The 27,341-nt window shown below is 38.2% G+C and overlaps 1 protein-coding gene across 3 annotated transcripts in view; it reads right to left on the bottom strand.

Annotated features, from left to right (window-relative positions):
* Positions 1 to 4,336: 4,336 nt before the first annotated feature.
* Positions 4,337 to 27,341, bottom strand: part of RAB3GAP1 (RAB3 GTPase activating protein catalytic subunit 1) — a 102,003-nt gene continuing 78,998 nt past the window's right edge. For 2 of the 3 annotated variants that reach the window (XM_079135620.1, XM_079135622.1), the window contains 7 exons: positions 25,791 to 26,018; positions 16,268 to 16,364; positions 16,067 to 16,170; positions 15,818 to 15,933; positions 8,847 to 8,949; positions 6,984 to 7,004; positions 4,337 to 6,182 (listed from right to left, as the gene is read on the bottom strand). In XM_079135620.1, coding sequence (XP_078991746.1) covers positions 5,946 to 6,182; positions 6,984 to 7,004; positions 8,847 to 8,949; positions 15,818 to 15,933; positions 16,067 to 16,170; positions 16,268 to 16,364; positions 25,791 to 26,018 — 906 coding nt within the window. In that variant the 3' untranslated portion in view covers positions 4,337 to 5,945. The remainder of the gene's footprint in view (positions 6,183 to 6,983; positions 7,005 to 8,846; positions 8,950 to 15,817; positions 15,934 to 16,066; positions 16,171 to 16,267; positions 16,365 to 25,790; positions 26,019 to 27,341) is intronic. The other variant, XM_079135621.1, reaches the window with a different exon arrangement.

The following is a 27,341-nucleotide window of genomic DNA, read 5'->3' as shown; positions in this document are numbered from 1 at the left end:
AACTTCATCATGGCAGCCCTAGGAAACTAATGCCACAGCTAAAAATTATTCTTTTAGGAGACACGGCAGATAAGCACCGCAGACAAGGATCAGCTCACCCGACTCCAGCCCAGCTGGCAGCTTCTCTGGTGTGATCTAGCTCAGCCCCGTCTCTGCACCCCTCACTCACCCCCACCTTGTTCTGTGTCAAGATGAGGACAAATCTGTAAACAGAAACAAAACCAAAGATTCTGTCTGGTTTTGCATAAAATAAATTCCATCTTGACCCAGCATGACAGAAGAAATGTTAAAAAAAAAAAAAAAGAGGTTCCCCCAGAGAGGCTCATTTGACTGGCAGCAGCAGGGAGCCTCTGAGCTGAAGTGACATCTTGGCCAAGTGTGGCCCAAGGCCCTGTGCTGCTGGACCCTGAGCCTGAGGAACCAGGGCCCAAGAGTGGGTGTGCCTGTTCACTGCCTGCCTTGGCTGAGGAGCCAGCCTGGGAATGCCCCCCACAACAGGTGCGATTGCTTGCCTGAGAGGGGTTTTCCCTGAGCACCTGTTAGACCTCACAAGCTGCTGGGAAGAAGACCTGCAAAAGGGTTTGTGATCACATGACCCAGATTTAGTTTGTGTTCCAAGAAGTGGCCAAGTCCAGCTTCACAGGCCGATGTCAGGTCCCATGCCCCAAAGCTGGAGAAGTGCCACAGCAGCTCTTTGGATTTAAGGAGATGATATTCTGAGGCGTTCTAGTTCCATGGTGCCCAGTGGCCAAAGATTAAAGAGGCTAGGAGATTCAAACACAGCGGTGGCCTTCTTTCTCCACAGAGGCATCCATTACAGCGTGCCCAGAAAAAAGGAGCTGGCAGCCAGAGTAGGGGCCCTAGGCAGGATTATATGTGAGTTTGAAACAGACTGGACAGTGGCTTCCCCTCTTCCATACCCTTCCCGCTGGTTCCTGGCAGGGAACAGTGCACAGCAAACGAAAGCAAGGTGCTAGCTTCAAGTGCGCCTGCCAGAGCCAGGAGAGGGCCTAGGGCATGCCAAACTTGCCCCTCAGCAGCCACTTCTCTATTCTTTCCAGTAAGAACTTCAGTTTATTGCTCTGAATGGATTTCTTACTGTGTTACACAGGTATGAAACTGTCATTGTTGGTCTCCATCTTGATGTCTCAGTGGCATTTGACACAGTTGATCTCCCACATTCCTGAAATATTTTCCTCTTGGCTTCCAGAACAACACACTTAGGGTTTCCCACATTAGTGGCCACTTCCTCTGCTAGACCTCGTCCTTGTCCCTGGCCCAAACCTCAGCACTCTTCCCTATGAGCTTACTTCTCAGGTAATCTTAGACTGTCCCTTGCATAATTTATAACAAGTCATAACCTTTTCCTTAAACTCCAAACTTGGGACAACCAACCACTTGGGTAATAGTTATTTAGTGCTGAGCAACAAATTACTCCCAAATTTAGCAGCTTGGAATTAATATTCCACAATTTCTGAGAGTTGGTAATCTGGGAACAGCTTAGCTGCATGGCTCTGGTCAGTAGACAGAGTCATTCAGAGACCAGAGAGGTTCCTCTTCCAAGCTCACAAACAGGGCTTTTCCAGGAGCCCTTGATTTCCCATCACATGGACCCCTCCCTAGGGTTGCTTGTGACAAGGCAGTTAACTCCCCCACAAGTGAGGGAGAAACTAAAACAGAAGTCTGTCTTTTCAACCTGATCTTGGAAGTGATATACCCCACTTTTTTACATATTCTGTTGGTCACAGACAACCCTGGGACAATGGAGAGTGCAGGGGTACTGCAGAGGCAGGAGGAAGGGACCACTGAGTCACCATAGAGATCTAGTTGATAGCTCATAATTAACATGTCCTAGCTCACAATCTCAAACCAGCCCAAACCTGCTCCCTCCCCGCCCCCTTTCTTTTCTTTTTTAGTACTGGGGATTGAACTCAGGGGCACTCAACCTCTGAGCCACATCCCCAGCCCTATTTTGTATTTAATTTAGAGACAGGGTCTCACTGAGCTGCTTAGGGCCTCGCTGTTACTGAGGTTGGCTTCTGGAGATCTTCCTGTCTCGGCCTCTCAGTCACTGGGATTACAGGCATGCACCACCATGCCTGGCTCTTCCCTGTCTTTATCTCAGTAAATGACAGCAACTTCACAGTAACTTAGGACCCAAAGCTCTAAGTCATCTTTGACTTGTCTCTCTCATGCCCTTGTTGAACCCATCAGCAAACTCTGTGCATTCTGCCTTCAAACACATCCCACATCCCAGCACTCTGACCCTCCCACTGCTGCCACTCCAGCCCGAACTGTCGCCACTTCTAACTTGCTTCATTGCACTTCTGCAGCATATTCTCCACACAGGAGCCAAAGTGCAGGTTTTTAAAATGTCACATCATGACCCCTCATGCCCTATTCAGATCAATGTGTTTGCTGCCCCTTTTAGCCAAGAAAACAGACCCAAACTCCCAAGGTGTGATGTAATCTGGCCCTGTGCACCCGTCCAGCTTGCTTTCCTGTTCCCTTCACTTAGCGTGCTGCTGCTGCACTGGCCTTTGCTGTCCTGCAGCACACTACCTGAACTCCCCGCTCAGGGCTTTACGTCGCCATTCTGTCTGTCCTTTCACAAGGCCTGCTGCCTCACTCTGTTCAGGTCTCTGCTCACGTCTTCAGCGCACAAGCCAACCCTTCCATCTGACGAGTGCCCTCTCCTCCCTTCCACAGGGTTTAGCCTTGGCTTCCCTCACTGTCAGCCCCATGAGGGCAAGGCTTTTCATGTGTTCTGCTCACGCCAGTCTCCCCAGTGCCTAGAGCAGTGCCTGGCACATAGCAGGCACTCGGTATCTATGGGTTAATGAATGAAATAGAAATATAAAGGGTTAGGGTTTAGTAATTCCAGCCTGAAGAAAAATCTGAATTATTTTGGTGGATTAGGGATGCTTGGGTGGAGAGTCCCAAAGTGAGGACATTCCATGTTGGTCCCAGAGCATTTGTGCACCTCTTTGGAGCACAGTACAAAGCATATAGGAAATTAACAAAATATATAATTAGTATCCTCTTTCCAGGGAGCTTATAATTTAGTGTAAGATCTTAACCTTTTCACTCCATCTGCTTGCTAAATTGTTAAAACCCACCATGTTACCCTCCTGCTTGAAACCCTTCAGTGACTCAACACTGCCCTGAAGATACAGCCTGAATTTCTTGCTAGAAATTTCTTTCATTTCTTGCCAATTCCTACTCTGGATAGTACTCCCTGCTGAAATGCTGGCTACTTCCCAAACATGCACTTTCTCTTGTTTTGGGGTTTCCTCTGCTTGTGACTCCCCTAGCACTCCTGCTGGTTCACTCTGCTGCAAAATGCACCCCCTGGCTCTCACTTCTTCAGTGGGCTCTTTTGGCTGGTGGTCTTGGGGTTCTCAGTGGGAAGATGAGCCCCAAAGTGCAAGTCCTTTTTAAGTGACTGCATGCATCACACTTGCTAATGTCCCACTGACCTAAGAAAGACATGGCTAAGTCGAGATGGAAAGGGTGGAGACATAAACATCACTTCTGAAGGAAGCAGCAGCATAATCACAGGGAAGAGGGGCAAGCATAGCAGATGGGAGAGTTACTGCAGTTCTCCGCAAGGCTTTCCGTGCTTCCCACTCCTTTGCAACTCCTACTTGTCTTCTGATTTTAATCCAGAAATCACATTCTCTGGGATGATTTTCCTGATCCTCAGAGCCTGAGTGAAAATGGTTTCTCAGAATAACTTATACTAATCATGGCACATCTCTAATGAATGCACAAATGGATTTATGATACGCATCAGCCCTCCCAGTCAAACCCTCCTCTGTGTTCTCCATTGTATGGCAGCATGTCTTCTCTATATGGCAGGAAGGTCATGGAAAAGGGGGTATTGTGTTTTTGCCTTATTGCTGAGTATGGTACCTGATACAAAGTAGGTACTTTAAAATGTCTATGAAATAAGGCACATAATAATAAAAATGGTGTAATCACCTTTAAAAAGGCATAATGTTCTGAGACCAGGGCTGTGTAACACTAAATACATTGCACTTTTTTTTTGGGGGGGGGGGTGGCTACTGGGGATTGAACTCAGGTGCTTTCCTGCTGAGCCATATCCCCAGCTCTTTTTATTTTAAGACAGGATCTAAGTTGCTTAGGGCCTCACTAAGTTGCTGAGGCTGGCCTCAAACTTCCGATCCTTCTGAGCTGCTGGGATTACAGGCATGTGCCACTGCGGCTAGCAATAGGATGCAAATCTTAATGAAGGACCTGACATAGCACAAAACTAAGGAAACTAACACTGAAGTGCTCCTCAGAACAGAGAAAAGAAAGTTAGCCACAGAAGCACCATTCTCCTTTTATTAGATTCACAATACTCTTTAAAGTCCATCCTCTACATTACAGTTTTTGTTATTAACACTCTTTGAAAGTAGACACATTCTGTCCTAAAGAGAAATGTCTTGTACTTGGTCCAGTCCTCAGGTCTGTGTCTGTGTCATTTAGTGGTAGCAACAAAACCCAGCATCTCAGATAAGCACTACAAAGGTTGGGAGGTCACCCACCAGGCCTTTCCTCCTTCCTCTTCACATACAGACACGTGTGGAGACACACACTATATATATTCATATATATAGACTTTTTTTTTTTTTACAAAAATAATGTAACAGTTTGCACAGCTCTATCAATCCTTTAAAATTACACAGGAACAATTTAGGCTTCAGTGTAATAATCTTTTTTACTTTGGATTAAAGTGGGAATTTTAGACCTAAAAATAATTTAAGATTGCTAAACAGAGGCCATATAGCATCAGAGACTGAATACATCCTAATCCTCATAAAACTAGAAATACATTGGTGTTATCCTTACCCTGGGTGCTATACATCCCCAGAGATTATTTTCATTTTAACTAAAATGCAAAAGCAAAATAGTGCATTAAAGTAATCCTCTACTCATTACATTAGCACACATATCAAATTAAACTAACTGCATGATCGTCTCTATGTAACAAAGCTCTACTTTTAGCATGTGCTCATCTCTACTTCATTAAATACAGTACCCAGCAGCAACTGCCAAAGAGGACAGCATGCTGCACGGCAAGAGAAAGGAGAACTTTACAGGCTGGTAACTTAGGCAACCTAAAGGAGAACCAATGACAAAACAAATCTTACAAGATATATGCAGAACTAATGTACAGTGACATTTAATGTACATTAAATGTACATTATCAGAAGGAGTACATTTAGGTTAGTCACATGGAAAAACAAATTGAAATTTTAGGCTTTCTCCTAGAATATTCTAAATGTTCATCAAAAGTTAGTTAGTGGGGCTGGGGATATAGCTCAGCTGGTAGGGTGCTTGCCTTGCATGCACAAGGCCCTAGGTTCAATCCTCAGCACCACACACACATACACAAAAAGTTAATCAGTATAATACAGATGACCACCAGATGATTGAATAAACAGAATATGGTCATGTAGGTAGTAATTTAAAAACACAGATTCTGGGACTAGAAGCTACCACCAAAATACCAGAAATTTGAATTAACAGATACTCTATTTTGCATACTTGATCCTAATAAATACAACCATTAAGTGTTTATACAGACTATGAATGCAAGTAATGGCCCAGAGGACAGTCACAGAGGAGAAAGAGATAAACTATCCCAGAAGAGTGAGGACAGAGCTCCTCCTGATTTCTGGTTTCCCCCATATACAAAGTCCATCTTTTGAGTCAGAAATCTTTCAACAACTCAAGTCCATTCCCTCTGCCCCACCAGGTACAAGAGAGCCTAAGCTTGGTGCTGCAGAGTCCTTTGGATGCTGGTGTGCCTCCTGATCTCAGCTCAGTTGGGCAGGGCCATCTGCTGTAAGGCCTTTCAGATTTTCCCAGCATTCCTTCCCACGGAAGCAGGCGGCAGTGCCTCTGAAGCCCCCACTGAGGTAATGCTGGGAGACTCAAAAGAAGGAGGTATCAGATGAGAAGGCACCTGCAAGTCTAAAGTCCTCTTTGGTGAGAACGCTGTACATCCGCTGAGGCAGAGCTTTGGAGTAAGGTGCAGGGCGTGGCACGGTGGTGCGCAAGATGAGTTCCCGGCCAGCAGGAGCAGGGAAGTCGGACACTGAGTTGTGCCTTCTTTCCTCTGGGCAGCCCGCTCTCTTCAGTTCCTCCTCTGGTGGAGCCATGGCTGCAGCCTTGAATAGAATCAAATGCTAAATTCAAAAGCAAGTCGAATGCTAGACTCAGGTACTTTTGAAGGACAGATGAAAAATGTGATATATACATAAAAATGTCCTACATTACTCAGTAATGTAGTCAGCTGTTATTATGATTGCTCAAAATATATAACACAGAAAATGCCAGAAGCTTGAAACACTGAATGAGCCGGTATTGGTAACAGGCAGAAAGGAAACGACCGCCAGGCAATCAATCTGCTTTGAAAAGTGAGGGCTATGCTCAGACATCTTATGAAAAGGAATTATGGAGCTGTGCCGGTTTCTATGTTTCTTCAAGCAATGACCCAAGTCCAAGTCAGAGACCTGAGTCTGTAAGGAGCTATTTTCTCTCCAGAGTCTGGAAAGAAGATTTTTATCTACACTTTCCATCAATTCTTTGTAAGCTTAACTCACCAAATGAAAACTGGGGACACGGTTTTGTTTGCTGGGTAGTTAATGCAGTCAATACAGGGGTGATAGAGGTCCATATAGCAATGGCCACAAGAGAGTAGCTCTCAAAGGCATCAATTTTTTCATTGTCATTGCACAAAATATATTAGAGCCTTTGTTTTTAACTCTGGTTACTATACTTTCATAGTACCATTGCTTTGGAAAAAGAGTAATTGTTTTGTCAATGGAAACATGAATTATGTTAAGCTAAACACCAGCAAGAAAGCTATGCCAAATCCAGACTGTTAGATGGTTAGTTTAAATGACCTTATGAAGTTAGAGGAATGGGAAGGAACAAGGAACTATGAGGGACAAAAGCTATTTTGTTACCTCATCAGAAGATTCAGTCAGCTTGAGAAAGAGTGAGAAAAGAAACAGTGATGAAAGGGAACAAGCAAGATGGTTTAAAAAGAGCTAGACAAGAGCTTTCCAAGATTATTTCAGAGACAGCATGCACTACATTAAGGAACATGATCCTATCAAAAGAATATTTAAGATGAATAAAGTCACACCACATACGACACACCTCGCTGTCAAATAGAGCAGACACATCTCACTACTCATGCATCTGATGGTTCAACAGATGACATAGGGTGTCATTTAATGAGGAAATGATTTAACAAAAACCTAGCTCTTTCTGAAGAATTAACTGCCTAAAAAAAGTGTGCACAGCTTGAAAGATAGATGTTCCAGTGAATGTGAATGTTCCAGATGATTGGTTGGTACATTTTTAAACTTGGCTCTTAAATATCTGGCTAAACTGCTGAAGTTTATTCATGTAAATTCTCATAATTGACACTTCATATCAATTTTACAAATAAATCAAGATTTTATTCTTTTAAAAAAATTGTGATGACATTTCACTGAGAATTCTATAGCCTATAATATGTATTTAAAATTTTTCTTTAAAATTAAAATTTTAGGGCTGGGAGATAGCTCAGTTGGTAGAGTGCTTGCCTTGCAAGCACAAGGCCCTGGGTTCAATCCCCAGCACTGCAAAAAAAAAAAAAATTGAAATTTTAATAAACTTAATTATAGGTATGGACATATTTAAATGGAATTCAGCATAAAATGATTGGATTTTTGCTTCAGTCTTGCTAAATCCAATCTTTTTTTTAAATGATCAAAGAGTTGCTATATGAGAAAATTCATAGTAATGGTTAATAAGGACACATATGCCTGTAAACTTCTGTATAGGCAGCTGATGAAAGATGTGAAAACCAACTCCACTGGTTTTCATGCCAGAGAGGAAAACAAAATAAAGCAAGCATCTATTGTTTTCTAGATGTTTAATTTAAAAGGAAACAGAATATTTGGTTTTTAACTTGAAATTATTAAATCTAGGGAGCAACTCCATAAATAATCTCAGTTGTTAGCTCTTGCTAACAATTCAGAGCAGAATATTTGAACATGATTTTGAATATTCTAACTAGATGTACTCCAGACCAACTCAGCAGGAATTATTCTATGTGTAGACCAATGAAATCTTTGCTTATGAGCACTACATTCTCTAAACTGAACTGGTTTGGTTTCCACTCCCAGGTCAGGGGAACCTGTATTTAGTGCACATCATAATACTTTAATAGTAGTATGCCCTGAGATAATAATCATTTTGGGAAGCCAGTACTTCTTAACAGTAACCAAGGCACTGTATAATTATAAAAACTTACTTTCACTAGCGGAGGTAATGATGATGATAATTTTTCAAACTGGGCTTCCTTTCTGTGCTGAAGCCTAAATTTCCATAGTCCTAAAAAATCTGCAATAATTGTCTTCCTTTCTAGGAAATCTCTAAAGTTAGATCTCTTCACCATTATTAGACTAGATTTACAATTCAGATTGAGTTATGAATCTGTTTTGAAGTACACAGGGTTTAAAGATGGTAAAACTGAACTGTAATTTGAAAGTAGGATGCTTTTGTTTCCCGTAGCATAGTTATGTCCAGTTTCTATAACAATGGATTTCAGACTTTTATTTTCTGAAATTTAGTTCCTAAGATGTACTTATCTTACTTAAATATGTAGGAAGCTTCTGAGTTCACTCAGAAGTCAGAATCATTGTCTCTTTAGCATCCAAACCCAATGCCCAGACTTCTCAGCAGCTGTGTCATCAGCCGCAGACAGGACTCAAAACGATGTCTTCCCAAGCAGAGGTCTGGTGAGATCACCATAGTCAGTAAGCAGTCTCACGTACCCTCTGAGCATTCACGAACAACTTGTGAATGATCCTGCCAGCATGTCCTCTTCCTGCCCCGGTGACTAACACTTCAGGCTGTTCCAACAGGCAACTCACAAACCTAGAAGAGAAAAGTGGTGAATGGATGCGGTACAGTGGCTCAGGGTACTGTTTGCATTGTCTCAGATGAATTTTGTTGACAAATCTTCAAATTGATATTGGTTAAACTCATTGAGGCTAGAGTGGAAATTTCACAGGCTAGACAGGACATTTAGAATTAAAATTGACAATCTTACTGCTCTTCTGTTTTCATACAAACTTTAAAAAGCTTACCCCTGTCAATGTAAGAAATATTAGCTGTTTCATACCAGAAATTTAGAAAATGCTACATTAAAGATCGGTATAAAGATTTTTAGACAATAGAAACCAAATTTTATTTATCTAGCAAAGCAATGATTCTTATTATTTTTGTTTTTTTAAAGGAATGTGTGTGAGCTTAAAAATCTATGTTTTTAGTGGGCAGAGCTACAGTTGTAAGCTGCGTGATAATGTGCAGGAAACACTGAATTTCCAAGCATGTCACAGTATATGGTGGAACTAACAGTTGAAGGCACAGAGCCACCAAGCAGCACTAGCTGCTCACTAATTCATACTGCTATTTTAGGAATGATTCCTTTGATTAGAGCTTGTTCTGCTCATTTAAAAGGAAGGATTTTCAAGATAAAGTAGGCTGAGAGAAATTTTCACTCAACAAAAGATACGAAATTCAAACAAGAACTTGTTAAAAGCTATAGCAAACGCCTTGTCACATATTTAGCATCAATGACTTTTCTTATGAAAAAGCTGTTTGAAAAATTTTAAATGTTGACAGGTTCAGACTTCTAGACAAGTTAATTTGGAAACACTGTCACATTAAAACAACAATGTGCTTTCAAGAAACATGGGCAGGAGATCCAAGATGGTGGACTAGAGGGAGGCTGCATTCCTTGTTGCTCTGTAACGCCGGATTTAAGCAGAGGATATCTGTTTCTCAGTGAGGCAGTTTTTGCTGCTTATCGATCCCCTGGTGTTTACCCATTTATCTGCTGTGATGACCTGCAGTCTGCCAGCATATCGACGCCTTTTTTGAGAGCAGATTGCTCACTGTCAGGCGTCTGTCATCCGCCATTTGCCTGCCTCTCGCCTGTCCATCGTCTGCCTTACTCCTATCCATCACCCAACGCTCGAGGTTCACCTCCCGATCGTCCGACAACAGTCAGCAAACTGCCAACTGCCAGTGGAGCACCAGCTGCCTACTGCTGCCTGGAAGTTCACTGTCACAGTACCTGCAGGTTTGATTACACATGGCTGCCACCATTTTGAGACAACAGCCAGGCCCCGTAGGACCCCTGGCCGGACTGACTGAGCCCCATCTCCAGGATCCCTCAGCTGGACCGATCACTCCCTGCCTCTGGGGCCCTCACATCGACTAACTGCTCCCTGCTGCCAGGACCCCCAGACCAACTGACTGCGCCCTATCACCGGGACCCCAGACGGACTGATTGCATCCGGCCTCCAGGATCCCACAACCACACCAAACACACGGGACCTCCAGGACCACTGCTGGTCCAACTGCATCCCGTCTCCAGGACCTCCAGCTGACCACGTCCACCCCTGAGCTGCAGCTCCCCATCTGCCAACACATTTCAAAGCCAGAGCAGCCATCTTGGATAATCCTGGAAGCCGTAGCTCTGATCTTTGGGTGGGGCAAATCCCATCTTGAGACGCCTGCTGGAGGCTTGAAGCTCATTGTCAGATACTTCTCATGCATCAGGCTACTGAACGCTGGGAGGATTCATTAGTATATGACTGTTATACAGTAGATTTTCTTTTTTCTCCTTTTTTTAAAAAATTTAAGTTTTTATTTCTTTACTTTTCTTGCTCTTTTCCTTTTTTTACCTGTTCCCTCAGAGTCTCTTTCTCCCTTTTTTGCATGCTAACATCCGATTTATTTTGATTACACTCTCACCCTATTTTCTAGAACTTCTGTATATTCTTTTCTTATCCCATTAACAGCCACATTCTACATCCCTCTGCATCCTCTTTGTCCTCCATTAGAAACTGCAGACCTTATTGCAAACCTGTTTGTTTTACCGAAGATAATATTTGAACTCACTTTGTTTATTATGACAATTTTGTTATTGTCCCCATAGGGGCTATTTGGTCTAGGATTGCATAGTGTCTGATTTGGGCACTGCTAATATTGATCTCCCCTTAAAGAAAGGGTTTTGGAAACCTATAGGGCCACTATAAGCTTATAGGGGGAAATCTGCAATACCCCAGATCTGCACTGCTAGAGGGGAAGATACATGAACAACATGAAAAAACAAGGGAAGAAAATGATCCAAACAAATCTAGATTCTAAAGTAATAGAATCCAATGACAGTATGTTAGAAGAAATGTCAGAAAAGGACTTCAGATTATACATGATTAAGATGATTCACGAAGCCAAGGATGAGATAAGAGAGCAAATGCAGGCAATGAATGATAATACCAATAAGCTGAAAGAGCACTTGCAGGAAGCAAAAGATCATTTCAACAAAGAGATAGAGATTCTCAAAAAAAAAAAAAAACAAACGGAAATCCTTGAAATGAAGGAGACAATAAACCAAATAAAAAATTCACCAACAGACTAGACCACTTGTTGGAAAGCATCACCAACAGACTAGACCACTTGGAAGACAGAACCTCAGACAATGAAGACAAAATATTTAATCTTAAAATAAAGTTGCCCAAACAGAGAAGATAGTAAGAAATCATGAGCAGAATCTCCAAGAACTATGGGACATCATGAAAAGACCAAATTTAAGAATTATTGGGATTGAGGAAGAGATACAAACCAAAGGAATGAACAACCTATTCAATGAAATAATAGCAGAAAATTTCCCAAACCTGAAGAATGAAATGGATAATCAAATACAAGAGGCTTACAGAACACCAAATGCACACAATCTCAACAGATCCACACCAAGGCACATTATAATGAAAATGCCTAACATTCAAAATAAAGATAGGATTTTGAAGGCCACGAGAGAAAAGCATGAGATTACATATAGGGGGAGACCAATACGGATAGCAGCCGACTTCTCAACCCAGACTCTAAAAGCTAGAAGGGCCTGGACCAACATATTTCAAGCTCTGAAAGAACATGGTTGCCAACCAAGAATCCTATACCCAGCAAAACTAACCTTCAGATTTGAAGATGAAATAAAATCCTTCCATGATAAACAAAAGTTAGAAGAATTTACAAATAGAAAGCCTGGACTACAGAATGTTCTCAACAAAATATTCCATGAGGAGGAAATGAAAAACAACAATGGAGGTCAGCAAAGGGAGGAACTGCCTTAGAGAAAAACCACTCAAAGGAGAAACCAAGCCAACTTAAAAACCAAAAATTAGCCAAATGACTGGGAATACAAATTATTTCTCAATAATAACCCTCAACGTTAATGGCCTAAACTCACCAATCAAAAGACACAGACTGGCAGAATGGATTAAAAAGAAAGACCCAACAATATGCTGCCTACAAGAGACTCATCTCATAGAAAAAGACATCCACAGACTAAAGGTGAAAGGATGGGAAAAAACCTACCACGCACATGGACTCAGTAAAAAAGCAGGGGTTTCCATCCTTATATCAGATAAAGTGGACTTCAAGCCAAAGTTAGTCAGAAGGGATAAAGAAGGACATTTCATACTGCTTAAGGGAACCATAAATCAGGAAGACATAACGATAGTAAATATTTATGCCCCAAACAATGGTGCATTCCTGTACATCAAACAAATCCTTCTCAATTTCAAGAATCACATAGACCACAACACAATAATTCTGGGCGACTTTAATGCACTGCTGTCACCACTAGATAGATGTTCCAAACAAAATCCAACCAAAGAAACCATAGAACTCAATAACACAATCAATAACCTAGACTTAATAGACATATATAGAATATTCCATCCATCAACGAGCGGATACACTTTCTTCTCAGCAGCACATGGAACCTTCTCGAAAATAGACCACATGTTATGCCACAAAGCAGCCCTTAGGAAATGCAAAAAAATAGAGATACTGCCTTGTGTTCTATCAGATCATAATGGACTGAGAGTAGAAATCAATGACAAAATAAAAAAGGGAAAGTACTCCAACACTTGGAGGCTAAGTAATATGCTATTAAACGAAACATGGATAACAAAAAACATCAGGGAGGAGATTAAAAAATTCTTAGAGGTCAATGAGAATGATGATACAACATATCAAAATCTCTGGGACACTATGAAAGCGGTACTAAAGAGGAAAATTCATTGCATGGAGCGCATTCCAGAAAAGAATGAAAAGTCAACAACTAAATGACCTAACATTACAGCTCAAAGCCCTAGAAAAAGAAGAACAGAATAACAGCAAAAGTAGTAGAAGACAGGAAATAATTAAAATCAGAGCTGAAATCAATGAAATTGAAACAAAAGAAACTATTCAAAAAATTGACAAAACAAAAAGTTGGTTCTTTGAGAAAGTAAACAAAATAGACAAACCCGCAGCCACACTAACAAAGAGAAGGAGAGAGAAGACTCAAATTATTAAAATACATAATGCAAAAGGAAATATCATGACAGACACCACTGAGATACAGAACATAATGAGAAGCTACTTTGAAAATCTGTATTCCAACAAAATAGAAAGTACCGAAGACATTGACAAATTTCTAGAGACATATGCTCCTCCCAAACTGAACCAAGAGGACATACACGATTTAAACAGATCAATATCAAGCAATGAAATAGAAGAAACCATTAAAAATCTACCATCCAATCCCAATGACGTACCTTACAGAAATAGAACAAGCAATTATGAAATTCATCTGGAAGTATAAGAAACCCAGAATAGCTAAAGCAATCCTTAGCAGGAAGAATCAAACAGGGGGTATTGCAATACCAGAACTTCAACTATACTACAAAGCAATAGTAACAAAAACGGCATGGTATTGGCACCAAAATAGAAAGGTAGATCAATGGTACAGAATAGAGGACATGGACACAAACCCAAAAATACAACTTTCTAATACTAGACAAAGATGCCAAAAATATGCAATGGAGAAAAGATAGCCTCTTCAACAAATGGTGCTGGGAAAACTGGAAATCCATATGCAACAGAATAAAACTAAACCCCTATCTTTCACCCTGCACAAAACTCAACTCAAAATGGATCAAGGACCTAGGACCTTGAAATCAGACCAGAGACCCTCATCTTATAGAAGAAAAAGTAGGTCCAAATCTTCACCTTGTTGGCTTAGGATCAGACTTCCTTAATAGGACTCCCATAGCACAAGAAATAAAAGCAAGAATCAACAACTGGGATAGATTCAAACTAAAAAGCTTTCTCTCAGCAAAGGAAACTATCAGCAATGCGAAGAGAGAGCCTACAGAGTGGGAGAATATCTTTGCCACTCATACTTCAGATAGAGCACAAATTTCCAGAATATATAAAGAACTCAGAAAACTCTACACCAAGAATACAAATAACCCAATCAACAAATGGGCTAAGGAAATGAACAGACACTTCACTGAAGAAGATCTACAAGCAATCAACAGATATATGAAAAAATGTTCACCATCTTTAGTAATAAGAGAAATGCAAATCAAAACTACACTAAGATTCCATCTCACCCCAATTAGAATAGCGATTATCAAGAATACAAGCAACAATAGGTGTTGGAGAGAATGTGGGGAAAAAGGTACACTCATACAATGCTGGTGGGGCTGCAAATTAGTGCAGCCACTCTGGAAAGCAGTGTGGAGATTCCTTAGAAAACTTGGAATGGACCTACCATTTGACCCAGCTATCCCACTCCTTGGCCTATACCCAAAGGACTTAAAATCAGCATACTACAGAGATATAGCCACGTCAATGTTCATAGCTGCTCAATTCACAATAGCCAGACTATGGAACCAACCTAGATGCCCTTCAATTGATGAATGGATAAAGAAACTGTGGTATATATATACAATAGAATATTACTCAGCCATAAAGAATAATAAAATTATGGCATTTGCAGGCAAATGGATGAAATTGGAGAATATCATGCTAAGTGAGATAAGCCAATCTCAAAAATCCAAAAGACGAATGATCTCACTGATAAGCGGATGATGACACGTAATGGGGGGTAGGAGGGGGGCAAGAATGGAGAAAGGAGGGACTGTATAGAGGAAAAAGAGAGGTGGGAGGGGTGGGGGGGAAGGAAAAAAATAACAGAATGAATCAAACATCATTACTCTATGTAAATGTATGAATATGCAAATGGTATGCTGTTACTCCCTGTATAAACAGAAACAACATGTATCCCATTTGTTTACAATAAAAACAAACAAACAAACAAACAAACAAAGAAACATGGGCAAAACATGGACACGAGCTTACAGTGATAGACTCTGCTGGTAAAAGAATTGAGTCTCATAAAACTGAGAGGCTGCCCCAATCATTTGCCTCATCTGGGACAAGCTCTCTTCACGATTTCAAAACATATTTGTAAGATACATAGGATATATGCCTTTGTTATGATAAGTATTGTTTAAAATAACTAGGAATAGAGAGCAGGTGTATAGTTCCAGAACACTGCGTGATGGTTGAGGAACAGGGACTGCTGAGAACCAAGTGTGGAGCACTATGAATAATGGAGTTAACAGTTCCACCACAGGAAACCTCAGGCACCACATCTCCAGAAGGAAAGGACCCTAGAAAAGAGAGGCTCTGCTAGACCAGTTCTGAAAGTGGGAGAAATGGAAACACCCGGCAGAAACTTGGAGCTGAGTTCAAACCCTAGGATGATTATTTCTCTCTCTAGTGAATGCTTGTTTCAAATAAAGTAGGAACACCACAAAAGAATCTCACTATTCTAAATTTTCAAAAGAGAATGGTGGCTAAAGGGACAAAACTGAGGTAAACAAATTGCAATTACCGTTCAAGATCTTCCTTTTCCTCCTCTTGTTCACATTTCTCAGTTCCAAATTTGGCTTTCAGGGACCGGGCTCTAGCAATTATAGCTTCCACATTAGTAATTTGATGAATGATCTCCTAACAGTGGAAAAGAGAGAGACATACATTGAAAAACAGCAAAAAGCAAAGTCATTTAAAAACATGTCTTTAAAATAATTATTGCCAAGTAAGATGAACATGTGGCAGGATTCTGAAACTACATTAAACTTACTTCCAATTTCTTGTCTTCTGGATTGGGGAAGTGCAAAACTTTACTGGAATGAGATATGATCTGCTTTATAATCTTCTTAACAGAAGAAATATTTTCCAGAGTTTCTGGTTTTAAAAAGATCAAAGTCATTGTTAAATAAATTAAGCCTAATATACTTCCATTTTAGAAAAGAAGTAACGACTCATCAAATAAGACATTTACCTTCTTCCTTTACCTTGAGTACAGCTGCATGAATCACACAAGGTAACAGGTGCCGAGCGAGGTCTGCAGGTTTCTGGAATGCTAGGTAGTGTAGCACCTGCAGGAGGCACAAAGTTACATGATGATCACTGCAGATGCCAAAGCATGAAGCAGCCACCTACCAAAGTACAGAATTCTCCACCTCAACCACATCCTGGCAGGAGAGAACAGCTCTCTTCTGTTGCTACCTACCACTACTCACCCAGGTAAGTACCACTCCCAAAGGTAAGCATGTTGTCACTGAAAACACTTAACTTCATCTTTAATAATACCAAATATTCTCAATTTTTTCCTGCTTCCAAGTCATACATGTGAATTAGGAAAACACAAGGAGAATGACACAGCATTTTCATTCTAGGATTTTTTTAAAGGAATATATAAAGGACACTAGTATTAAATATGTAAAATACTATTTTGTAACCTGCTTTTTTCAGTATTTCTAAATATTAATGACCTTCCCCAAATTGTTTTAGTTGTTTTGGTATTGAGTTTTTTCCCAAAATGAAACTGCTTTATTTTTTTCTCATTATAAAAACATGGAGAAGTATGTACAATACATGGACTCTACCTTTAAGCTACTTTTAACCAACAGTGGTAAAAACAAAGAAGTATAATTTTTTAAAGTAGCCTAACTGATAAAGGTCAGATTTCAAAAATAAATAAATACAGGAAGCATAATGTGGAAATTCTCCTTCCCCAAAACAACACATCTTTGTGTTTATCTTCCTAGACATGTTTCTATGCCCATTTAAACAGACATATGGATGCATATGGGATTTAGCACACTTATAGGTTTATACGCTACATGTACATGGATATAGGTTTTCAGCATATTTTTAAGGTTAAATAATTATCACTATTATCTAATTCCAGATAGTTCCACTAGATAATTTCATTATCTAAGTTTGTTCTGGAAGTAGTAGCCATTCCCTCCACCCTATCCCCATTCCCTGGCAACTACTTGTCTAACTTTCTGTCTCTTTGATTTCATACAAATGGAATAATGTGGTATATGACTTTTTTTCTGGCTTCTTTCACTTAGCATAATCTTTCTGAGGTTCTTCCATTGTTGCAACACATATCAGTACTTTGTGTTTATGGTTGAAGATTCCATTGTTTAGAGAGATCATTTTTCTTTCTCCATTCATCAGCTGATAGACACTTGTGTTTGTCTGATCTTTTGGTCATTATAAATAATATTGTTAACATTCATATACTCAACTTTCTTAGACTTTATCTGTCCTTTTCTTGTTACAGGATCCCATCTAGGGTATCATGTTACATTTTATAGTCATTTTTCTGGGCTCCTTGTGGCTATGACAGTTTTTCAGACTTTCCTTGTTGTTATCGACCTTGACAGTTTTGAGGAGATCAAGTTGGCTATTTCATAAAAAGTCCCTTAGTTGGGCTTTACCTGATATTTCTCTCATGATGAGTTACCTGTTTTGGGGAGGAAGACCAAAGCAGTAAAGTGCCATTCTCTTCATATCACATCAAGAGTGTGATATGTGGCTTATCCTTGTTGTTGATAACCTTCATTACCTGGCCAAGGTAGTGCTGTCAGGTTTATGCACTATAACTCTCTTCCTTTTGCACACTGCATTCCTTGGAAGAAGTCACTTTGTAAAGTTTGCACCTGGAGTACTCTACCTCCTTAAGATTGCTTAGAAATCTGCACAGACCTGTCTCTTCTAACTCATTTATTTATATCAGTATGACTCAAGGATATTTATTTTCTACTTGGACCTGTATTTGTTGCTCAAATTGCTCATGTGATGGCCACTGGGAGCTCTGTCAATTGGCTCCTGTGTCCCTTTAACATATCCTCAAAATTGTATGGAGTCTTTTTTTAAAGCTCTTTTGAAAACAGAATGTTTCTCATTTTGGGTTTATCTAATGTTCCCTCATAATTGGATTTATGTTATGCATTCCTGGACCAAACAGTACCCTAAGTAGTATTGGGTCTTTCAGAGCATTACAATTCTCATGTACATGATCTCCATCTGCTCTTTACTGGTGGTGATAGTGTGATCATCCTTTGAAAGTACTGTTCCATTTTGTCAGAATATAGCCACTATTTATTTCCTTGCAAAGCAGAAGCAATCTTAAGGAAAACACTTTAAAACCATGCAAGTATGGTGCTCTTCACCCAAACTTTCACTTAGACTTAAAAGTTAGTGATGACTCTTGCCTAAACCAATCATCACTATGCATATGGTTGTAAAATGAAGTTTCCAACTCCAACATATCCTCCACCTTTACCAGTTTTCTTTGTTCTACAAGAAATGCTCTCCCTTCTTCCCCATTTCTTTATATATATATTCAATGGTTTATAATTCATTATTGTCCTTAATTATTTGGCAAACTGCCCCAGATTAGCCAATAAGAGTCTCTTCAATCTAGCTCCTTATGAAATACCTCCCTCTTTTTTTTTTTTTTTTTGAGTACTTCCTTACTTTCTAGCAATATTCATATTCCAGGCTCATCTTATACCTTCCCTGCTCTACCCATAAAACCAGCAGTTTTCCCCACCCCCTACTTCATTACTGGAAATCAAACTCAAGGCCTCTTGCATGCTTGGCAAGCACTCTTACATTAAGCAATATTGGCCCTTATATTTATTTTGAGACAGGGTCTTTATAAGTTGCCCAGGCTGGTCTCAGACTTGTAATCTTCCTGCTTCAGTCTGCCTAGCTGGTATTACAGGTGTGTGGCACTGTGCCTACCTAACCAGTCATTTCTCTGAGAAAAAGCATGGTAACTTTTAATAAACAGTGTTTTAGATATCAACATATATGTACCCACTGTTAATGTGGTGCCAGTGCTTTTAGAAGAGATCTAGAAAACATGCTTGTATATCTACATATACCTAATTACATATTTGCATACACTCATATCTATCCTTATTTTAGAAACCTGTAAGTCTACATTAATACCTCCCAGTTCCAATTCATTGCCAATGGGTTCTTCCTTGCCTTTTTCAATCCCATATTTGCATCTCATTTTCACAGTGAGAATTGTGGCCTCCAATAGCACCAAGGTATTTAATTACTCATTTACTCTCTAATACATTGTTTCACTCATGTCATTACCCAAAAAAAAAAAAAAAAAAAAAAAAAAAAACAAACCTAGAAAAAGAAGGGTTCAAGATTTATTTGTGTCCTATCCCCTACCACATCCGTGGGTATACAAACATATCTTGGATGTCCATAGCTCACATGAATTAGATATTTTTCCTCCCACCTCAAGCCCCCTTCAGTGTGGTTATACTGTGCATGTGAAATACAGCTGAGTTAATTTGTCTCTGTTTGCTTTCAATTTTAGTATATTTCTCTTCTTCCTAACCTTATTATTTTAATATTTTAATACAAAGAACATTAACATTATTCTGTAAGTCAAAAGCATACAGAAAGTACACTCTTTTCTAAGTATCATTCCCTTTCATATTCCTTCTATTTTTTCTCCCTTCTAGGTAACTAACCTCAATATTTTTGTTTATCCCTACTGAATTTCTTCTTGCAAAGAATATATATGATTTCTTACTGCTCCTTATTTTACACAAAATGTAGCATACTATATATGTTCTTTTGTTCCCTTTTCTTTTAAAAACATATCCTAGAAACCATTTCCCATCAGTTAGTAGAGATCTCTGTGCCCCTGCCCTCCATTTTTTCACAGCTACATAGTATTCCATTATGTAGGTGAACTATGGTTTATTCAACAAAACGGTGTGACGTTTAGGTGGTCTGATATTTTACACTTTACAAGTAATGCAGAAATGAACAACTTATAAATGAACCTAGTACATTTGTATTTTTGTATTTTTAAAAGTACTGGGGTGGAAAAAAAAAAAGTACTGGGGTGGGCTGAGGGTATAGTTTAGTGGTAGAGCGCTTGCTTATTAGCACGTGCCAGTACAGCCCCAGCAAAGGGGGACGGAAAGGGGCTAAATTTGTAGGAGTGGGATTCCTAGGTAGATGAGTAGATTTTGTAAGATATGGCCAAATTCCCCGCTATGGGGGTTGTACCATTTTGTCTACTCATCAGCAATGTATGAGTGCCTGTTGCTGAATGGTCTAATAGAATTTGTTAAGCCTTAGAATTTTTGACAAACTGGTGTGTGAGAAATATTAATTTACTGAAGTTTTAATTTACATTGCTTTTATTATGAAGTAGAACATCTTTTGATAGGTAAGGGTAATTATTTTGGGTGAGTTATTTATTCATATTTCTAGTATTTTGGCCCTTTGTGATATGCAAATTTCTCCTAGTTTATAAATACCTGTTTATCATTTGCCATTTAACTTGTTTTTCTTTGTCATGCAAGAGTTTAATTTTATATAAATTTTAAATTTCAATGTGGATGTTAAAATCTAATCAGAAAACCTTTCCCTAGACCCAGGTTAGATTTCATCCATGTTTTCTTCTAGTACTCACATGATTTCATCTTTAGTCCATTCTTGAGTGTGGTGTGAGAGATATAATTTAACCTGTATTAACACCATTTATTAAGAAGGTAATTTTTGTCCCAGTGACTTGAGAAGCCATCTTTATCACATACTAAATTTCCATAAATATTTTTAGACTTTCTAAACTGTTTCATTGGGCTATACTATGTACCATTAACACATAATTTAAATATCAAGTATGCTTTAATATCTGGTAGGACTAGTATCTCCCCTACCCTCACATAGTTCTTCCTTTGCAATCTGTTCTCAGATAGTCTTGTATGTTTTTTAAAAATAATAATTCACCCACTTAAAGCAGAAAATTAAATGGTTTTAGGTATATTTAGAGTTGTACAACCATAATTAACTTTAGAATATTTTCATTACTCCAAAAAGAAACTGATTAGCAGTCACTATTAATGTCTGTTTTTCCAAATGAACATTAGTATAAACTTCTCTGTCTCCATAAGAAAGCCTCTTGACATTTTTTTTTTAAATTAGGAATGCACTAAATTTATAACTTAATTTAAGGAGAGCTGACCTTAATGATGTTGAGGCTTCCTAACTAAGAACAACAGGTATCTATTTGTTCAGATATATTTGGGTAGTGCTTCATTTTTCCTTCCTTCAGATTTCAAACCTTTTATTCCCTCTTGTAAAAAAATCTTCTGACTTATGCATATCAATCTAGTGAGTGCTGTATATTAGTTTTATATCCTGCTATCTTGGCAAATTCTTTTGTTAGATTTTTCTAGGTACGTACACTGTCACCTAGAGAGTTCCTCTAGGTAATTTTAAGTCTCTGCCTTCTATCTAATTACATTGGCTGCTACCTTTAGAATAATGTTTAATGGCAGTGGAGGTAACAGGCATCCTTGTTTCTTCCTTAGATCTCTGGGGTCTCCCCTTATCAGAGGGTTAAGGACCAAAGTTCGTATATATTTTATCAAAGATTTTTTCAGCACATATGAAGATAATGATATAAAGACCCATTAATGAAATGAATTATGTAAATAGACTTCCACATGATCATCCTTATATTCAGTCAACATGTATCATCTTCTAAACGTTCTATTAAGAATCTGTTCACTTGGGATTTTTGAATCAATTTTCTTAAGTATTACTGGCCTATTCTTTTAATATGCTATCTGTATCAGTTGATTAGCTACCAGTGTTAACAATTAGTAAAAATTTGGAAATTTCCTCCATTGCTATGTTTAAACAATTTATGCAGTGTTGGGACTATACGTGGTTTTTCAATATTTAGTTCAATTTCTTTTGGAAGCAATCTGGGCCTGGTGCTATTTTATGTGGTAGTTGATAACTGTTCTCTATTTCTTCTATGTAAACTGGTCTCTTTACATGCTGTCTGGTATACTCTATTTTCCTAGGAAATCATGCAATTTGACTTGGTTTTCAAATTTTTTATACAGAGAGATGTACAAAGCAGCTTTTAAAAACAAATATTTCCTCTATCAGTTATTTGTCCCTTTTGTCATTTATTTTGTATGTGTGCTTTTCTTGATTCAAATAGTTAATGGTTCATCTTTTTTTTTTTTTTTAATTTAGAAAGAACTAAGTTTGTTAAATCTGCTTTTCTGTTTTTGTTTTTGTATTTTTTCTTTAGGTTTTACTTTGTTGTTTTCTTAGGTTTTTGAGTAAGGAATTCATTTGTTTTAATTCATTTCTTTTTAGTAATTTACTATGTGGAGCAGGGAACCAAAACTTGACTTGTACATGCTAGGCCTCTGAGTTATATCCCACCTCTAAGTTATATCCCAGCTCTCTTTCTTTTGCTCTTATTGGTAAATATTTATTGTTTTTTTCTTTGCCGTCTAAAAAAATTTACTTTGATATTTGGAAGGGTTTACATTTTTATTCTAATGGATATCCTTGTCTTAATAACTTTTGCGATGCTCTTAATTCCTTTATACTTTTAAGTCCTTTATAATATAGTCTAACAATTTTAAATGGTATCCTCTGATTACCATCTATTTTCTGTGTAAGAATCAATGATTTTTCTATTTATTTCCTCTTTTAGTACCATTTTTTTAAGTTGTTTTCTATGTCCTCACCTTGAGTCTTAGCTCTAAATTAAATAAGTGACATGTTCACCATCAGTCCTTTGCTGAAGTTTTCTCAGTCATCTCTTAATTGCACAAGATTCATTCTTCTAGACTATATTATTCAATAAGGTTGTCAATGGACACATGTGGCCATTTAAAAATTCAGTTACTGTGATTTCAAGTATTCATGGAAGCCATGTGGCCAGAGGCTACCATTTTGGACAGCATAGATACAGAACATTTCTAATACAGAAAGTTCTGTATGACTGTACAGCTCTAGTGGATTCCTTAGGAAGGATTCAGTATGTAGTACTGAATATGCAAAAACTCAGGAAAACGTTTTTTACAGGTTTGGTAATAGTTAGATATTTTGGCTGGATATAAAATCCTTAGTTCACTCTTTTCCCTTAAATTTCTTGGAAAGGTTGCTCCACATTGCCTTTCTTTGTATGCTCCTTTTGAGAAATTTAATGTTCTTCTTTTATTTTTTTACCTGGAGATCCTGAAGATTTTTTAAAAATACAATCTAGTAGTTTTATAATGCTGTCTTTTGGATTTATTGCTTCTGGTCAGTTTCTCCCTGTCCCTAGTGAACCCTTTCAATATGTAGATTCAAATTTTCTGGGAAAATATTGTTTCTTAGGATTGTGATTTTTCTTCAAGAAAACTAATAAAATGAACATAAGGACACTGACAAAAATTGTTATATTCTAGCCTTTCATTTCACTTCTACTTTCTCTCCAACTCCTTTATCTCACTTTGATTCTCTTGGGCTGTTTTCTAGCTTTTTCTTAATGCCTTTGATTAAATATGAATCTATTCTTTCTAGTCCCCTATAATTGTCATTTTTGATATGATTGTCTTTTTCTTTTATCCCAAGTTAAATTAATTTAAGTTTCATTTCTTTGTGGTTTTTTTTTTTTTTTTTTTTGGGTCCATTTCTGCTCTTGAATTTAGTATTTCTTATTAAACATCCTCCATACTTGTTTGAAGTGTAATGGTATAATTTTCTTCTGCTTTGTGGCTGCTGAAATGATCTGCTTTGCATATTTTGTTTTTTAAAGTAGTTCTGTATGAACATGATCTGTTCTTTTCTTTTCTATTCCTGGCAATGTCAGTCAATTTAAAAATGCCCTCTTTGGCATGGCTTCTTTAATGGAAATGGGGTTGGGGAGGTTCATAGTCCTCTTTTTCTTTCATTTTTGCAGGATCCTTAATTTTTGCTTATTTTTTTATTTAATTTTTCAGTGGATGTCATTCCTTCTCTGTATACGGTCATGCATCTCTTAATGACAGGGATACGTTTTGAGAAATGCATCATTAGGCTCTTTCATTGTGTATGAACATCAGACTTGCACAAACCTAAATGGTATGTCAATAACTTGACAAGGCCTCTTGATGCAATCAAGAGACATGGTAAACATGAGACATATGAGGTTGCTACCTGTGTAACATGGCTATTTTACAGTAACTTTTATTTTTTTTAAGCTAGGAGTATACTAGCAAAGTACATACATCTGCAACACAGTGATCTATTATAAAGTACTGTTTGTAATTTATGTGCTATACTTTTACACATGGGCAGCATAATTGGTTTGGTATTAACACCACAAACACGAGAATAATAAATGCCTTGCACTACAGTGTTCTCATGGCTATTAACACTAAGTAATAGGTGTTTTTTGACCCCATTATTATCTTATGGGACCATATTGGTATATGTGATTCACTGATGACTAAAACAACATTATGTAGCATATGACTGATTCTCTCCAAGACTCCCCTTTCAGTCTTTTTTTTTGGGGGAGTGGTTCCAGGGACTGAACTCAAGATACTCAACCATTGAGCCATATCCCCAGTCGTTTTTTTTTTGTTTGTTTGTTTGGTATTTTATGTAGAGACAGGGACTCACTGAGTTGCTGAACACCTCACTGGCTGAGGCTGGCTCTGAATTCGTGATCCTCCTATCTCAGCCTCCTGAGCCTCTGGGATTACAGGCATGCACTACTGCGCCTGGCTTAGTCCTGTTATTTTTAAACCTCTTCCTTGTAGCCAGTGCTATAAGCTACCAAGTCCTACCTGGTTTTAGTGTTTTGGCACCTGATTTTAAATCTTTCTCTTTGGGAATGACGTTTAATTTCTGTTTATCTCTTGGCTCTTCTTCGTAAGACTCCCTGTCCCCACTTGCTATATTCACAGGCTTACAGCAGCAGGAACTCCACTGGAATTTGGTTTATTGCACCACTATTAATTTGAATGTTACTGTAATTTTTACCCCCTAGTAAGGCTGAAGGCATAGATTTATTTAATTGCTGAACTCATGGGTAGTGGAGGATGCAAGATGTGCAGGGCAAGCTGTTATCAGGCAGGTGCCACTATTCTCCAGAACCCCAAATATGTTTTAATGGTTTGCAAAGCACTCTCCTACATGGACAGACCATAACTTATTGAAGCCTCTATTTTTGGAAACTTTAGTTGTTTCATTAAAGAACTTTTTTAAAAAAAATTATTATAGTTGTTGATAGACCTTTATTTAATTTATTTATATGCAGTGCTGAGAATTGAACCCAATGTCTTACACATGCCAGGCAAGTACTCTACCTCTGAACCACAATTCCAACGCAAGAACTTTGTTGAACAGCATTCATACACATATATCTTTGTATGTTTCTCATTATATCCTTAATAATTTTTTGGTAGAAATGCTAGGTCAAAGGACATGCCCATATTTAGTATTTGATATATATTTTAATACAATATAATGGTAAGCATTTCATATAAACTCTGCCTTTTCATTGTTCCTCTTGCCACTAGTTCTAAACTTAAATGTGAATACAAGATATATGAAAAGGCTGATTGAATTTCAATGCTTTGCTTGTCACATGTGTCTAAAGCTGTGCCCATGATAAGTTTCTAAGATTCAAGAATAATAATGAGCATGTTAGTATTGGAGATCCAATACTTAGTTACCTTTTCTGCTTCACGTGTATCATCAAAGAGCCTTCTTTGCCTTCTAGCAGGAATTGGTTTAGCTGTTTCCCAGGCTTCTACCCACATATTGCTTGGAATCTTCATTCGGGCACTCAACTCTCCTTTTAGAATCACATCACCCTTTTCATCAATCACCTCCTCTTCAATGTAGTCCCGGGGTGAATACCATCTCACAAAATCTTCCAGAATACATCCTGGATTGGCTGCCTAAAATGAGGCACCAAATTCATCAAAATCAAATAAAAATCAACATTTACTTATAAGCTTGTTTGCAAAATCATACTTTCATGTACACACACACTTCTAAGTTTTAAAATCTAATAAGTCTGGGTGTCACTTTTAAAGGAGATTAGATGTTCAAGTGCCAAAGGCACTCTATTTTTTGCTATCTTGGTTTTATTGAGAAAGAAAATATTTTCAATTGATGTATTTGGAAAATCTTTATGTGAAGTGAAAATAATTTTATTAATCAGATTGTTTCATAACAGTTTAAAATTAGAACTGCTCCATACTTAGGTAAGAAGCAAACTGAAGTAAATTAAATAATACACATCATGATCAAAATAGCAATATAAAAGTTCTGATTTCTTCAATAAATCAATACTGGTTCTGTAATAAATATCACCTAACTTCAAACTCATTCTACTCAGCTATCAAACTCTTGTGCTTTATATAGCGGATTATCATCATATAAATTGCTTTTGTGCTATTAAGGAATTGAAATTCACACTATTTTTCAGGTTTCTGGAGCCAAATGTATTAAAAGTTTTATTTAGTGGGCAATTCTATAGAATTAATGATGATGTGTGCCAAAAATCTTGCAGAATCTACTTTCAAGCAAAAAATAAATAAAAATAAAAAAGACTTCACAGTGCTGTTGGTAAGTTTTCAAAATTGTCAATTGTACTGGAACACTAAGGAGAGGCATGAAAACCAACGTTATGAGAATGGTCTGGGCTAAATATGAAGAACAAAACTGTTGATTTTTCTCACTGGACTCAAGGGTTACCAGTCTGAGGATTCCTACGGCTTTAGGGAATCCTTCTGAGGAATCAGAGGAAGGTCAACTAACTCAACAATGTAAACTCCTAAGGGCTATATCACAGTCCATGGCAGCAAAGAACTGCTGAGAGGTGTAGTGGGTCAAGATTACTTCATGATAGTGATAGGATTCACATACAAAGATCTGGATCTTAACCAAGCAACACCATAGCCATTTGATTGGAGAGAACAACATTAATAAGAAAGTGATATTGAGTTCCTGCATTATGGATTGTTAAAGGTATTTTACCCAGAATTCTTCTTTCTGCTTGTCCTTACTATACCAGGCTGAAAATACAACTACTAAGAGAGGGTGGAGGCTTATTTTAGCTATGACTTGCTTCATAGATATGTTCTACAAGGGCAGGCTCCAAAATAGGTCCTGCCCTTGTGGAATTGTGAGGGGCCTTAGGCACAAATCAGTATTCATCTAACGCTCTGGAGAGCCTCCCAAGGGCCCCTAATACTAAGTCATTCCTATATGAAAAA

This window comes from Sciurus vulgaris (assembly GCF_902686455.1).
Source record: "Sciurus vulgaris genome assembly, chromosome: 3".
Lineage (NCBI taxonomy): Eukaryota > Metazoa > Chordata > Mammalia > Rodentia > Sciuridae > Sciurus > Sciurus vulgaris.
This window is presented reverse-complemented; position numbering and strand designations above follow the sequence as displayed.